Here is a 16,695-nt window from a genome sequence, read left to right on the forward strand (position 1 = left end):
CGTACCAAGCCTTGGTCAGACTTCACTGTGGGCAGTTCTGGGCAGCACACCTCAGGAAAGGTCCAGGAAAATAATGTCTGGTGGCGATTTGATTAAAGTTGTCAAGATAGAGTGTGTGGTTTCTATGAGTGGAAATTATTCCCAATGAAATCCAGGATCTAAGGCACCAGGCATTTCAGGAGGGTAACTGGGATACACACTGGGTGGTAGGAATTTCAAATGCTCTTCTGCTTGCTGGTTGATGCAGATCATTTGTTAATTTTAAACCCAAGATTGATTTTGATTATTAATTTGACCTTCAATGCTGACTTCTGGTTCCCTGCACTGACCATTGATCGAGTGGTTACCATGCTGACTGCTGACCGTCACCACTCTGCGCTGACCATTACCTGCGGTGTCGCTTCGCCCTGGACATTGGGCGTGTGCTCACTCTGCCATGACAATTAGTCGAGGGGCCCTGTTGTGCTGATCAATGTTTAAGTTGTTCCACAATGCTGACTTTTGGCCAAGTGTTGCTCTGCACTGACCATTGCTCAGGCCGTGACTTCTTATCGACCGTCGGTCAACTTATTACTCCGCACTGACTGTCGGTCGGTTGTCCGTCTGCACTGACTGTTGGTCAAATGATAATTTCAGCAAGGAACAGTGGGGAGTTATCACTTCATTGGTCCAGTTGTCACTCTGCATTGACTGCTGGTCAGGCGGTCACTTTGTTCTGACTGTTGATGTGATTCCAGCCTGCTGATCACCGCGATGGGTCACATTAAGCTGACTGATTTCGGCCTCTCGCGGATTGGACTTATGAACCTGACCACCAACCTCTACGAGGATCACTTTGAAAAAGATACCCGGGAGTTCATCGATAAACAGGTACGGGATGGGGGTGTGGGGCGAATGAGGTCAGAGCACAGGGGTTAGAGTGTGGCATGTATTTGTGTATAATATTTAAACATCTTATGGAATAAAGTGTCACACACGTGGCCTAAGTACCGTGCGTTGGTGGACCTTATTATTAGTCTAGGATAAACTCCATACCCTTATTTGGGAGCTCTGAATGTCCTAGAGATATTATTGCAGTTAGATCTTACCAGCTCTGCCAGCATAAACCAAGGCCCACAGCAAGATAAGCCACAACTGACAATGAAGGTTGTCTTCAGTTCCTATGTGAATTACCCTGACAGGAAAAAAAATACAGGAAAAATATTTGTTGTTGCAATTCTAAAGCATTTCTACCACATTGCACTTGTCATGAGACTCTGGAAAATCTCTGCAGTTGTGAGGCAAATGCAGCAGAAAGTGCATTGAATGACCTGAACAGGGAAGTGTTTGGCTAGAGGCTTGTTGAGGACATATTGTGCAGGTGCCAATGAGCTAGCTTGGATGGAGAGAGAGGAGAAGTGCAGGTGGCAGCAGTTGCACTTAAAGCCACATCAACTGAATTTGAAATAAAAGGCGAGCACGGCAGGCTGTGTTAGTCTGCAACACAGTGGAATGTGCTGGGTATAAAGTGAAAGCATTAAGTCTTGAATCCTGCAGCATTGTTTTAACAAGAAAGGATGTGGCAGTCATGGCAGCTTGTTGGTGTATAACAAGACGTGCAAATCATTAATACCCTACAAGGAGAGGATGGAGATGTTTTTCAAAGCCAGTAATATTCCTGTTCTTGCTGAAAAGGCACAGGTATTGAATACTGCTGTGAAGAATCCTCACTGGTAGCAAATCTCCACTGGTTCACCACAATACATCAAGAACCCAAAGCCAGAGTGCAATGCTATGACCCAGATGTAGACACTATCATCAGCCACGTAGTAGATGCTGAGCAGGAACTGCCTATAGCAATTCCTTCACATTTTCTTAACAAAGGCAAGTATAACAACTGCACACATTGAGAAAGAAGTACAAGCAGTTCTCTTTGGTGTGAAGAAGTTCCATCAGTTCCTGCTGGGAAGCCTCTTTGTTCTCGTTGCTGATCATAAACTGCTATCAGCAATCCTGGGTAGTAAAGCCACAGTAGTTCAACAATAGCAGATCCAAGGATGCACAGGTGGGCAGTTTTGTTATCACAATGATTTTCTGCTTGAACATCGTTTGTCATAGCAAAATGTAATTGATGACACTCTATTCAGATTACCACATGAATTGTCTGATGTAGCAAAGGGTGAGCCACTGGATCAGACCTGGGGTCTCAACCTTTTACAATTTCTACAATTGTATGAAGGGACTGAAGATGTAGTTGCTAAATTTACTAATGACGGGTTGGAATGCAAGTTGCAAAGAGGCCATAAGGAGGCAACAAAGGGATATAGATAAATTAAAGAGTGGGAAAAGATCTGACAAATGGAGCCTAATGTGGGAAATATAACAGTGTTCATTTTGGCAGAAAAACTAGACAAGGAGCATATTATCTAAATGGTGAGAGATACAGAGTTCTGTGATGCAAAGGGATCTGGTGTCCCATCGCCTGATTCACAAGAGGCTAGAATGCAAGTACAGCAATAACTAGGAAGGCTAACAGAATGTTGTTTATTGCTAGGAGAACTGAATACAAAACTAAGGAGGTTATGCTTCAGTTACGTAGTACATTGATGAGACTATATCTGACATGCTATATACAGATTTGCTCACCTTATTTAAGGAAGGATATAAATGCAGTGTAAGAATACCAGAGTAAGCTCATGTGAGGCATGACTGGACAAACTAGGATTGTACCTGCTGGAGTTCAGAAGAATGAGAGGCACAATTGAAATACATAACAAACAATTTGCTGAAGGAACTCAGTGGGTCGAGCAGCATCTGTGGCAGCAAAGGAATTGTCGACATTTCAGATCGAAACCCTGCAACAGGACTGATGCAGAGTTTTGACCTGAAACGTTGACAATTCCTTTCTTCCCACAGATGCTGTTCAACCCACTGAGTTCCTTCAGCAAATTGTTTGTTGCTCCAGATTCCAGCATCTGCAGTCTCTTGTGTCTCCAATGAAATATAAGATCCTGAGGGGTCTTGACAGGGTAGATGTGAAGAGGATGTTCTCTCTTGTGTGAGAACTTAGAATGAAGGTATCACCGTTCAACAGTAAGTGATCACTCATTTGAGACACAGATGAGGTGATTTTTCTCTCAGAGGGTCAGAAGTCTTTGGAACTCTCTTCAAAGGTAGTGAAAGCAGACACTTTGAATATTTTCAAGACAGAACCCTGGACAGTCAGGGCAAGTGTTCAACTGAAAACCAACAGCCATTCTACAGTCTCGGGTCTGAATTGTCTATGGATTGGGGCTGTTTGAAATAGAGATGTTGTGTAATTCTTCCAAGAATTCCCAGCAAATGGATTTTAGATGGGTAACATGGGGAATACACCGACATTGACAAAGGGAAAGCCATTTCCAGGAGCTTTGTGCATTGGCCATGAATTGAGAAAGATTTGGAAGAATTCACATCAATGTACACCATTTACCTGCACGCAGAGCAATATCACCTGAGACACCACTACAGCCATGGAAGTGACTGAATTAATTGTTCCATGATGTCATATTGACATCTCTCAAAATGGGAACAACACTTTCCTTGATACTGACTCTCATCCAAAGTGGATTGAAATCAGCCATGTAGGTAATTGTGCAACAGCAGAATGTACCAGTGAAGAGTTGAGACAGACCTTTGCTATGCATGGAATACCGGTGAAGGTGAGCAAGTACAAAACCCAACAATGGGACCTCATTGCAGTTGTTCATGTGTGTAGTCCAAAGAGATATTTGATGTGTGTTAAGATCACAGCTAATTACAGCAAGAGTCGTATCTGTAGATACTGAAGTGATGTGTGCTGATGAGTCTCTTCCTGATGTTGACATAAAATTATCCAATGTTGAACAACAGTGAGTTAAGCCAAGAGGTGCAGGTTCTCCAGTTCATGGAACAAATACAACCTCAGAGACAAGTACGGGGCCAAGGACATCAACCTGACTGAAGATGCCTGTCAACAGACTGAACTGATAATGACTGTGTACACATGAGAAGAGTGTTCACACTCTTGTTTGCAAAGAGGGAAAACGGTGTGGTGTATGTAAGCAAGTCATAGTTATAGAATGTAATGACATTGTCATCTGTATGTACAACCTAGGCCCAACCTGAGTGTTGGTGTGATTTTTTTTTCCATTCAACCAGAATAAAATCCACAACCCTGTATTGAAGCTGCTGATGCCCTGTGCATATTATTGTCATTGAGAGCTTTCAGCATGCCTCGTAGTCCACAGTAAGCCTGGAATACATTACAGTGGACAAAGAACAGGGTTGGTGTGTTGATGTGGACAGAGTGAGGGGATGAAGGAGTGAGGTTTTGGGTGTTGGAGGGGTCAGAGGTTTAGTGTGCCATGCTGGTTCAGTGACCTGATTCATTGTTTGCTTGGGAAGTGTTGGGTGGTGTCTGGTCAATTTGGTAATGAGGTGTTTTGTTTCTGACAGGTTTGTGGGACCCCCGAGTATATTGCCCCTGAGGTAATTCTCCGGCAGGGATACGGCAAACCTGTAGACTGGTGGGCCATGGGGGTCGTTCTGTACGAATTCTTGGTTGGCTGTGTTCCGTTCTTCGGAGAGACTCCGGAAGAGCTCTTCGGGCAGGTGGTTAGTGGTAAGTTGCAACAGACAACAAGTTGATGTTCCTGGGGATCTGATGGTCAGGGGCCCTAGGTTGGGAGTGTGGCTTTGACCAGAGAATTGCTCAGGGATTGGAAGTGCCTTCCTGCTAAAGTAACACTGTTGTGCAGTAGGGCCAGGGCTGGGGTTGGGCTTGGTGGGGGTTGACAATGGAGGGAGGTGGCAGCTGACTGTGAGCACCGAATCACTCTGGGCAGAGAGTGTGAGCACAAAATGACTCAGCACAGCAAGTGTGACCATAGAATCACTCTGGACAGCAGGTGTGAACATGGAATCACCTTGGGGCAGTGAGTGTGAGCACGCAATCACTGGGGCAGCAAGTGTGAGTACGCAATCGCTCTGGGGCAGCAAGTGTGAGCACAGGATCACAGGGCAGTGAACCTAAGCACTAGGGTCTGATGTCATTGTTACACTTCGATGTGGATGTTGCTTGGCTGTCCTCTGAATTTCGGAAATGGGACAAAGGAGGTTTATTGTGTTGCAGATGAAATAATGTGGCCAAGTGAAGAGGAGGCCCTCCCTTCGGAAGCCCAGGATCTTATCAGCAGGCTCTTGAGGCAGAATCCACGCGATCGCCTGGGCACTGGTAAGAACCCAGACCTTTGACTGACAGGTTGTCAGACCATTTGTCAATTCCCATAGGCAGTGGGTCTATGAGAATGTGAATTAAGGAGCGGCTCTGATCCATTCCTGACATTTGTGTGACCTTTCTCTGGCTCTTGACTTTCTGCACCTCTTGCTGCCTCTTAAGCTCTCTTGAACATTAGAAACACCTTGCAATTCCTAGAAATAACATCCATGGACACTGACCTACCTGTCCATCAAGGTTAGTTGCCATCTCAGTTTGGGTTAGTTGGATGTGACCCAGCTTTACAAATACACACTGGTTTTTCACTGACTAGCTGTTTCTGTCCAAATACTTAATTATTCTGTTACTGAATAAATCTGCCAGAATTTAGTAACAAGCTCAGAACACAACTTAAACCAATGTTTTTGTTAATTCCCTCCCTCTCTCTCTCTCAGTGATCTTTTGATCCATAGATCCATGGGGCAGTGAGTGTGAGCTCAAGGTTTTGGACTCCATATCACACTGGGTATGGGATTGGTCTGTGCAAGTGTATGGGATTCGGTGGGCGTGGGATTAGAGGATGTGAGACAACACTACTTTAAAAAACTTTATTAGAACATAGAACAGTACAGCACAGAACAGGCCCTTTGGCCCACAATGTTGTGCAAACATAGCTAATCCCTCCTATCTACAGAATGCCCTTCTGCTTTTACTAAAACTTTTAATAAAGACTTTATTTATACAGCACGGTAACAGGCCCTTCCGTCCCAACAAGTCCACGCCGCCCACTTAAACCCATGTTAACCTACTAACCTGTACGTCTTTGGAATGTGGGAGGAATCTGGAGCACCCAGAGGAAACCCACGCAGACACGGAGAGTGTACAAACTCCTTACTGACAGCGGCGGGAAGTGAACCCCGATCACTGGTGCTGTAATAGCATTACGGTAACCGCTATGCTACTGTTGGGTGTGAAATTGGATTGCGCTGGTCCTTGCAACTCAGTACCACATCGGCTGTGGGATTGAACTGAGCAGGCTTGTCGGTTTCATTGTGTGTGGCATCGGTCTATGTGGGTGACTGGGACGATGCCACATTGGATGTGATGTTGGACTATATGTGGCTGTGGGACCTTGTACCTGACTAAGTGTGGGGGACTGGACGATGTGGGTGTGGGATTGGACGATGTGGGTGTGGGGGACTGGGCGATGCGGGTGTGGGGGACTCAGTACCACACTGGGTGTTAAGTTTGCTACAATTTTCCGGTGTGCAGGTGGGGCCCTTGAGGTGAAACAGCACGGCTTCTTTACTCGGCTGGACTGGAATGGGTTGCTGCGCCAGAAGGCGGAATTCATCCCTCAGCTCGAGTCTGACGAAGACACCAGCTACTTCGACAGTGAGTGCAGCACCAGTGCAAAATTCTCTGACATAAAATCCCACAAGGAGCCATCACTGATCCTTGATCTTTTTTAGTGACCCTTTTTATTTCTGCTGGTGGTGCATCAACATGCAGCAGTTCTTGGCATTAGTTCCTTGAGTTCATGCTCTGGTGTCCATTTGAGTTATCCCATTGTCCTGGTCTAATGATTAGTCCTAGTGCCCTTGCTGTGATTAACCCCAGTGCTTCTCAGAGTCATAAAGAGAGACAGTGCAGAAACAGACCATTCAGCCTACTGAATCTGCACTGACCATCAACCATCCATTTACACTAATCTAACATTAATCCCATGTTTTATTCTCACATTCTCATCAATTCCACCTCTCCTCCCCCCCAATTCTACCACTCACCTACACACTAGAGACAATATACAGGGGCCTGTCCGTTTTTGGGATATGGGAGGAAGCTGGAGTCCCTGCAGGAAATCTAAGCAGTCACACGGAGAACGTGCAAGCTCTACACAGCACCCAAGATCAAAATTGAACTCAGGATTCTGGTGCTGCTTGGTTGTGGCTCAACTAGCTGCACTACTTTGCCGCCCCATTAATCTGAGTGGCCCTGCAGTAATTAATTCCAGAGCCCTTGGCGAGGTTAATTCCAGTGTTGCTGCAGTGTGTTCTCCATCCAAAGATTAATCCCAGTGATCATGCATCTTGTCTTCCTCCGTATGTGGGGATGTAATCCAAAAAAGATTTCTGGGCCTCTGAGAATCTTGTTCTGTGTGTACCTGCAGCTCGCTCGGAGAGGTACCAGCACTTAGCATCCGAGGAGGAAGACGACACCAATGATGAAGAATCATCTCAGGAGATCCGACAGTTTTCATCCTGTTCACACCGATTCAGTAAGGTATGGTACGGTAACACCACAGGGTAGGGGGGAAAGAGCACAGCGCTGTTGGCTGAGCAGCACTGCTGACAAAGCAGCTCACTGGAAGCGCTGCACTATGGGAGGGGCAATACTGAGGAAGCATCACAATATCAGAGCACTGCTGTCCCTCATTGCAGAGCTACAGTACCAAAGAGCACTGTTGGAGGGAGAGAATTGAAGGGCAGCGTTGCATTGTCAGAAAGACAGTGCCAAGAGAGCATTGTCCTAAACACTTATTTTGCATTAATTGGCAGAAGATCAAGACATTGGTTTGCGGTGTTGGCCACACCCTCCATCCTTTTAAATGTGGATTAATTGGTCATTGATTGCATTGTTCAATGTCATTGTGTGAAACGATTTATTGTGTAGTGACATGTTTGGATTCAGTGGCTTTAATTTGTTTAAGCTTCAGGTTGTGCATGTTTAATATTTACAATATGTTGCAGGTTTATGGCAGCTCTGAGCATTTGGCAACTTCTATGACTGTGAGCCATGAATCAGCAGACCCCAAAGAGGAGGCACAGGAGCGAATGCATCAAAGCAGCCCAAAGCACTCAATCAGCACCAGCCCCAGGTAATAGTACAGCTCCAGCCTGTCCTCCTGAGGGAATGTGATAAGATTGAAGATAATGGCTTTGTTCTCCTTAATGTTCCTTTTGAGGAATTTTCTGCTCATCAGTACCAAATACTGGATCGATTGACAATTTAGAGACATGGTGGGAGTGGAACAGAGTGAATACCACCACATCGAGGGAAATGTATTATCAGTACATTATCAGTATTATCAGTACATTATCAGTACACTGAATTTCATGGTGTAGTGGGAAATGTTTAGACCATTATCAGTGCACTGTGGGGAATGTGCAAACTTACACCAGGATAATGTCAGGGTTGTACGCCCTAATATCACATATTGTGGGGGGGGGGGGGGGGTGTACATTAACACCAGTACAATTTTGGGAATTTTGTACTATGAAGCACACAAATCTCAAATATCATGGGCAAAGTGTGACCAATGCTACTATATGGTGGGAATGCTTATATTAACAAGCATACCGTGAGGAGAATTCACTCAATTAACGATACATTGTGGACAATGTGCATGGTTTAATTCTTGTTGTATGGGAATGACATTGCTGTATGAAAGAGCTGGCACTGATACCAGCTCAGTGGGGGAATGTGTACTCTATTGTCAATAGCTTGTGCAGGAATATGTATGGTTTAATTCTTATTGTGTGATAATGATTTACAGCTGTGTCAAAGAATTAGCACAGCGTTATGGGTCAAGGTTTAATCCTTTTGTCACTAATGTTGGAGACAGTGTGTGCACAGTTGTTTAAGCAGTTACCAGCACCTTTTCTGTTGAACAGCCTGAAGTCTGGAGCATCTTCAACCACCTCCCACTTTGACCGAGTTGAGAGTCCCAGCCATGGTCCTGCTAGTTCCGATACTATCCCCTGGTTTGCATTCTCCACAGAGGATGAGAGTGAGCTTTGTGCACTCAGCCAACGGATACCATGTCCAGAAAGGCAAGAACTGATGGAGGCGTCATCAGATATTGAGACGAACAGACCAAGAGCCAGAACATACTCAGGTGAGAAATTTGAGCAGATTACTACACAACAGCAGTATTGGCCACATTGCAATGGCATGGGATTGGCTGCATTATAAAGTGGCCTTCCAAGAGTGCAGCATTCCCTCACTACCGCCCTTACAATAGTGCAGAACTCCCTCATTACTGCCCTTCCAACAGTACAACATTCCCTTAGTATTGCTCCCACAGTGCTATGTTTGCTCCATTCTACATCTCCAGCAGTGCAGCCATCCCTCACTGTTCCTGGAATGGGAAAATCTATGGCCTTTTGTAATATCACTACCTTAAAGCACCAACTGGTGTCAGGGTTATTTAGGGATACCATTGTTTGTCTTATCATGATTCATCCTTTCCATTCACGGATCTCCAAATGATCTTTCTGGAGAGATGGACCACAAGTTTATAATTGAGCATCTCTGAAATGGGTCCCCACATCTCAAACTCACAGGGAGAACTGGATTAGCGTATAATCATCATGAATATTCTCTGCATATAGGTGACTTTCTTAGCAGCAAGTAGTTTTAATCCTATGTATGCTATGGCATTAATAAATAAGGAAGCAATCTATGCCCTTCACACTTTTCTATATCCCCTTTTGTATAATCTGTCCGTCTCAGTCAGAGACATAAGGTAGATATTAAAAACATAGCTGCATACATGCAGTGTTATCTACAGATTGCAACTGACACCCAGTATGGGGTTTTGCCAGGACCTCTCCGCTCCAAACCTCATCACTGCCTTGGTGTAAACAACGAACAAAGAACTGAATTCCAGAGGAAAGTTGATGGTGACTGCCTTCAACATCAAGGCAGCGTTCGACATAGTCTGGAATCAGGGTACCGTGGTAAAATTGAAGCCAATAGACAGCAAGGGAAAAACACTCCAGTGGTTGGAGTCATACCTCGTACAAAGGTTGTGGTTGTTGGAGGTGAATCATCCTAGCCATATGACATCGCTGTAGGAGTTCCTCAGGGCAGTGTCACGGGCCATTGCTTCATCAATGATCTTCCTTCCAAAACAAGATCAGAAGTAGGGATGTTTGCTGATGTCTCACAATGTTTAATTCCATTCACGCAATAAAAGTGGTGGGCAATGAGCATCTCTAATGAGAGAGTCTAACCACCTACCTTTGACATTTATGGTATTACCATTAGCAAGTACCCTCCATCAACATCTTGGGGTCATCACTGATGAAACTTAACCATTCCAAACATTCTTTCCCTCCATCATCAACCCCAATTGCACAGTGGCTGCAGTATGTACCATCTACAAAATGCACTTTAATTATTGGTCTAGGATACACTGACAGTTCCCCCCAAACCCGTAACTTCTACCACCAAGAAGAACCAGGGCAGCTGGTGCGTGGGAACATCAGCCATCTACAGGTTCTCCTCCAAATCACACACCATCCTAATTTCCAATAACATCACTATCTTCACCAGAAGTTAAAGGAGGCAGTTCACCATCACCTTCTCAAGGGCAATTATTAGTGGCCTCACCAGTAATGCTCAGATCCTGAAAAATGAATAAATCACAAGGAAAATGCACAGACTGTAACAATGCACAGACTGTAACAATACACAGGTCCTATCCATACACAGACCCTAACCATAACTGTGACTTCCTGCAGCTTATAACTTCGTGCAAACCATACAGTGTATAAAATACACACACGCAGAGACTCTGTCAAGCATGATGCAGGCTAACTGAGTTCTTTGAGAGAGGGTAGTTCATGTCATATAGAGAATGTTATTTACATGAACTTTCAAAAGACATTTGATAAAGCACCACAGAAACTTATCCAAAAGTTGGAAGCAAAAGTATCAAAGGAGCAGTGTGCGGGCTAGGAGGCGGCAAATGGTTTCGGTGGGGGGGGGGGGAGGTGGGTGAGCAGTGTCCAGGATAGGAGGCAGTGATTAATGGTGTATGGAGTACCTTGGGTGCAATACTAAAAGTGCTATATTTTATTGTAACAATACAGTAGTCCCAATCCAGAATCCAAAGCTGCTGTGGTAGTTTAATGATGATTTTATTTCAGGTGCTGTCAACTGCTAATAACTTAGTTGGGACTGAGTTCATTGTCTGCCATGGGCTGATTGTTTTGCAGACGTTCTTGCCAGCAATATTAATCTCATGCGTGTACGCAGCAACAGCGTGGATCACAGAAGCTCCACTCCAAAAGGACGGCTTTCAGCTCATAAACTCGAGGATCACTCTGGAATTTCAGAGAATAGGCTGACTCCAGGGAGGACATTTCCCAAATCAGCATCCAGTGGAGCACTGTCACTTCTAATCTCACCAGGTAAGCGTGGATTATCTTGCAATCAGGATGGAAGTTATAGCGATGAAAAAGGTGGAGGGTACAAGGAATTGCCCACACCTCCTTGGTACCCCAGGTAACTTTGTACAGTCCTGTGGATGTAACCCTGGGAATCTGTGGGAGTGCGTGGCCCAGGGTGATCACTGAGAGGGAGACTAATCTAAGGACGGGCCTCAGTGGGTGTCAAATCCCATGGCTGAAGAAGATAGTTGGCTGGGAAAGTGTGATTGGGCAAAGGTTCTGAGATGGACTTTGACCTCACGATCTACCTTGTTGTGACCTTTCACCTTATTGCGCTGCACTTTCTCTGTAGCTGTGACACTTTACTCTGTACTGTTACTGTTTTTACCTGTACTACATCAATGCACTCTGTGCTAACTCAATGTAACTGCACTGTGTAATGAATTGACCTGTACGATCGGTATGCAAGACAAGTTTTTCACTGTACCTCAGTACAAGTGACAATAATAAACCAATACCAAATAATTGACAGGGTCAGGGTGCAGTGAGGATTTCTGGATGCATAGAACTAGTAGAGGTTTTGGGTCAGTGTTTGGAGCTGGGACAGGCATGAGAGTGCTGGTGAGGACACGGGGATCTGTGGCTGTGGGAGCAGAGTTTCATGGGTAAGGTGTGTGGGTCATGTAGACAGTGGGATAGGGTGGAGACTGGCTGCAAAGACTGGGAGTGTGTGGTGAGGAATCTGGGGAGATGTGTCTGGATAGTTTATTCCAATAGATTGTGCCTTAAACTTATTATTTACTTCTATCCCTCTAAGGTCTCAGCTGTAATCTCTGCCAATCCTATGCCCTTCCTGCATTCCTCACATTGAAACTCAGTCCTCAAATTGTGTGGCAGGGTTAGAATCCATTCAAGGGCTTCACTGGCTGCAGATCTCTCTGAAACAAGTTAATAATTAACTAGCAAACGTTAACAGCTCTGGTTTCTTTCCTTGTTTCAGAGCTTGTCCGTGGTCCCCTGGTTGGTGCAATTTCTCAACACTCCCTTTCGTCAAATTCCTCATCCAGAGAGTCCTCTCCAAGTCGTGATCATTCACTGAATATCACAAGTCTGCGGCCTCCAATAATTATCCACAGTTCTGGAAAGAAATTTGGCTTCACGTTGCGGGCAATTCCAGTCTATGTGGGAGACAGTGATGTATATATGGTGCACCATATGGTCTGGGTAAGTGGGTCCTGGGCCAGATAGCAATACTGGCTGTCAGGCTGATTTAGAAACCATAGTCGGACGTCCAGGTTCCAATATCTTCCTCCATTCTGTTAACCCCATAGAAATCTTTAAAATTACGAGTGTTTGAAAGGGTAGAGAAGCTAAACTTGGGAATTTAGGAGAAAACTCTACACCCAGAGAGTAATGAGATTGTGGACCTCTCAGGAAATGATTGAGATGCAGAACAGAGCTAGGTTTAAGGGGAAGCTGGATAGGTACTTGAGAGAGAAAAGAATAGAAGGACATGGTGATGAGGTAAGTTGAAGAAGAGTGGGAGAAAGCTCATGTGGGCACAGACTGGGTGGGCCAAATGCCTTGTTCCAGTGTTGTGGATTCAATGTTAGATGATCCCGTTGCAGTATGCTGCACACAATTTGCAATTCTCTCGTTTGTACTAGAGTTTGCATGAATAAACTATCATGCAATGTATCATTTTCTATATGTTATCATTCAACAAAGAGCAGCTTTAATGGGGAAACTCTCAACTGACTTTACAGAGGGGAAGCTTCTTTTGAGTAACAGCCCAGACTTTGGGCAGCCGCTGGGAATCCTGTTTGGAAAGGTTGATGATGAACTTCAAAGGCAGGGAGAGAGATTGAAAAGGTTCCCAGCCTGCTGAAGGCAAGGTCAAGAGGAGCAAGATAAGCACAATAGGGAGGGAAAGTCAGAATGGAAGGTGTGAAGAGCTTTGGTCAAGAGGTGGTAGAGCAGATCATGGCCATCTAGGGGTGAGAGTTTTGGATATCATACATTTTGCAGAGTTGGAGGAGTGGGGGCTAGCACCCAATTTGGGTGTTGGCAAGGAAGGGTTGGAATTCAGTGCCAGGCAGTTGAGGGAGGGATTGGATTCCTGAGTGGGAAGTTAGAGAGGGTATCAGGAATAGTGGAGATCGTTGGGATTTCAGGATCAATGAATGGCTCAGAGAGCAGGGTGTTACAATGTAGGGACTTGTAGTTGAATGTTGGAGGCTCTTCAGCTTTGCACTGAGCTGTTGTCTATGCTTTGCTGCAGAGTGTAGAGGAAGGAAGCCCAGCTCACGAGGCAGGGTTGAGTGCCGGTGACCTGATTACGCACATCAATGGTGAATCAGTGATGGGACTTGTTCACACAGAGGTGCTGGAGATCCTCCTAAAGGTACCGTCATTGCTGTTAACAGCCTGAATGTCTTCTGATGAGTTGCACATCGTATGTCATCAATATCCCTCTGGCCCTCCCTTCCCCTTTCCCGTTTCCACTGAGCCCATACCTCTCCCATTCACTTTCTTACTGGTTCAGTCTCTCTTCGTTCTGCATGCCATTGAGTCATAGAGCACAGAAATGGGGCCCTTCAACCCACCAAGTTCATGCCAACCCTATTGCCCATCTACAGTAATCCCATTTGCCTGCATTAGGTCTGTAACTTTCTATACCATGTCTATTTAAGTTCCTGTCTAAATGTCTCTTAAATGTCTCTGACTCCTCCCCGTCTTCTGGCAGCACATTCCAGATGTCAACCCGTCTCTGTAAAAGAAAACCCTTCCCTCTAATCTTCTTTAAAATTTCCTTCCTCTCACCCTTAAACCTGTGCCCTCTTGTTTTTGAGACCCTATCGTAGGAAAATGATTCTGACTAAACCATATCTATGCCCCTTATAATTTCATACATCTCTGTCGGCCTCCTTCACTCCATGGAAAACAAGCCCAGTCTATCCAATCTCTCCCCATAACTAAAGTCCTTCAATTCCAGCAACATCCAAGTGAATCTCCTCTGCATTCTCTCCAGCACAAACACATCCTTCCTATAGTGTGGCGACCAGAACTGCACACAATATTGTAGAGCAGTCTAACCAGTGTTTTGTAAAGTTGAAACATTATGTCCTAACTTTGATATTCTGTGCCCTGAACTACGAAGGCAAGCATGCCAAATGTCTTTGTCACCACCCCATTTACCTATGTTAACACTTACAGGAACGATGGACTTGAAACCTTAGATCTCACTGTTCATCAACATTCCCTAATGCCCTACCATTTACTGTATATGCCCAATACCAATTTGACTTTCCAAAGTCCTGGACTGCTGGCATGTGTCATTCCTCTCCCATTGCCTCTCCCTCTGCCATTCCTTAACTATTTCTATTTTAACTTCCCCATTACTTATTACATTGCCTACTTCCTTCCCCAGTTCCGTATGCCTGGCGTCCATCTCTTGCATTCATGTTAAAGATAGAATATTTCTAAATTCCATCTTGTAAACTTATTGAGCAAGGCTGTTCCTGGACCATCATTAGTAATAGTCGCCTTTCTTTCTGTCACAGAGTGGGAACAAGGTGGTGGTCTGCTCCACCCCACTGGAGAACACATCGATAAAGATTGGCCCTGCAAGAAAGACTAGTTTCAGGGGCAAGATGGCTCGACGCAGGAAGCGGCATCGAAAGAGAGAAAACCAGGAAACGTGAGTCTCACTTAGTGCACCTTTGCTAGGCCCATAGGGCATACCAAACTCACCTTCACCATGGCAACCAACAGGTCATTAATGGCAACCCAGAAATGCTGTTAAAAGAATTTCATGATTGGTAAATTTATTATTTGAAGCAGTAAGAGCTTATATTGATACAGAAAATGTAGTGGATGATGTTTATACAGAAAGTGATTTGATATGAAAATAAAACAGATAACGCTAGCAAAGCTCAGCAGATCAGGCAACATCGGTTCTGAATGAAAGATCGTCGACCTGAAGCATTATTTCTCACTCTACAGATGCTGCCTGACTTGCTGAGTATCTTCAGCATTTTTTTGATTTTATTCCTGATTTTCTGTGTTACAGTTTGAGTTAATGAAGAGTTGGCCAAGTGAAGAACACAATGTCATGGTTGACAAATGATTCTTAGCCAAGACAGATACAAAAAGCAGTATTCAGGTGCAATATTTGCTCCTTTCACGAGATAAAGCAAGCTGGTCATTGGTTTGACTTAACAATAGAGAGGCTGAAGCTAAATTTACGGGGAGGTAATCCAGGCAGGTCGATGGCAGATGGTAAAAAATTAAAGTGAGGGGGTACCTATAGCGAGCAAGAATTAAGAAAGTAAATCTATACTGACTACTCATTTACCTCCTATTTACAGCTGACCTGTCTGAAGGAGATGTAATTAACAAGACTTCTCCACCCTCTTTCAGGCTACAGCACCATCATTTGCATCATTCACTCACTCTTGATCTCCCTCCTATCACTGAGATTCTCCCCCGTCCCCCTTTACTGCAACTTCAAACATACTTATCGAATAACTTTTCCCAGTTCTGATGGAAGCTCATCAACCTGAAATGTTAATTCTGTTTCTCTCTCCACATGTGTTGCCTGACTCTCTAATACACCAAACACTCGATACTTAGAGAGAGTAGAGGAGCAGAATTACTGTTTTTATTTTCTACATGATATCTGGGCGTCACAGAGTTGGCAACTACTGCACATCTCAAAGTGGTTTTGAGATGGTGGTGGTGAGCTACCCTCTTGAACTGTCCATCTACAATGCAGTAGCTGGCATCAGCAACAGTGACCATGAAACTACTGGACTGCAAAAACCCATCAGCTTCACTGATGTCCTTCTTGGAAGGAAATCAGTCATCCTAACCCAGTCTACCCTCTTTGTGGTTCCAGACCTTCAGTTGTGTGGTCGACTCTCAAATCGCCCAGCAAGCTACTCTTGTTCAGGGATAGGCAATATATACTGGCCTTGACGGTAATAGCCACATGGGTTAAAGAAAAAAGCTTATGGAGTGTCACTAGAACTGTGATGGTCCTCTATTTTCTTCCAGCATTTGAGAGAAGTGGATCATTAACCTCATGTAACTCCCTGCCTTTAACAGAAGGAAATCACGCCACAAGATTTCAAAGCAGCCGGCAGCACGGAACACAGGCCGATGCCTTCCATCTGGCTTGTACCAATCATCCAGTGAAAGCACTCCAGGATCTCCCACATACAGTCTGTCTCCAGGACCAGCAACTCCCTGTCGAAGCCCAGCACCAGATCCCCACTCAGGTTATGACCTCTCCTGTTC

General features: G+C 44.8%; 1 protein-coding gene across 1 annotated transcript in view; it reads left to right on the forward strand.

Annotated features, from left to right (window-relative positions):
* Window positions 1-16,695, forward strand: part of mast3b (microtubule associated serine/threonine kinase 3b) — a 41,517-nt gene that overhangs the window by 19,847 nt on the left and 4,975 nt on the right. Inside the window, exons 14-25 of the mRNA XM_052037560.1 lie at window positions 738-870; window positions 4,456-4,621; window positions 5,132-5,233; window positions 6,488-6,610; window positions 7,386-7,498; window positions 7,966-8,093; window positions 8,890-9,113; window positions 11,221-11,415; window positions 12,395-12,618; window positions 13,676-13,798; window positions 14,958-15,094; window positions 16,504-16,676. Coding sequence (XP_051893520.1) covers window positions 738-870; window positions 4,456-4,621; window positions 5,132-5,233; window positions 6,488-6,610; window positions 7,386-7,498; window positions 7,966-8,093; window positions 8,890-9,113; window positions 11,221-11,415; window positions 12,395-12,618; window positions 13,676-13,798; window positions 14,958-15,094; window positions 16,504-16,676 — 1,841 coding nt within the window. The remainder of the gene's footprint in view (window positions 1-737; window positions 871-4,455; window positions 4,622-5,131; window positions 5,234-6,487; window positions 6,611-7,385; window positions 7,499-7,965; window positions 8,094-8,889; window positions 9,114-11,220; window positions 11,416-12,394; window positions 12,619-13,675; window positions 13,799-14,957; window positions 15,095-16,503; window positions 16,677-16,695) is intronic.

The sequence above is a fragment of the Pristis pectinata genome, chromosome 24 (genome assembly GCF_009764475.1).
Source record: "Pristis pectinata isolate sPriPec2 chromosome 24, sPriPec2.1.pri, whole genome shotgun sequence".
NCBI lineage: Eukaryota > Metazoa > Chordata > Chondrichthyes > Rhinopristiformes > Pristidae > Pristis > Pristis pectinata.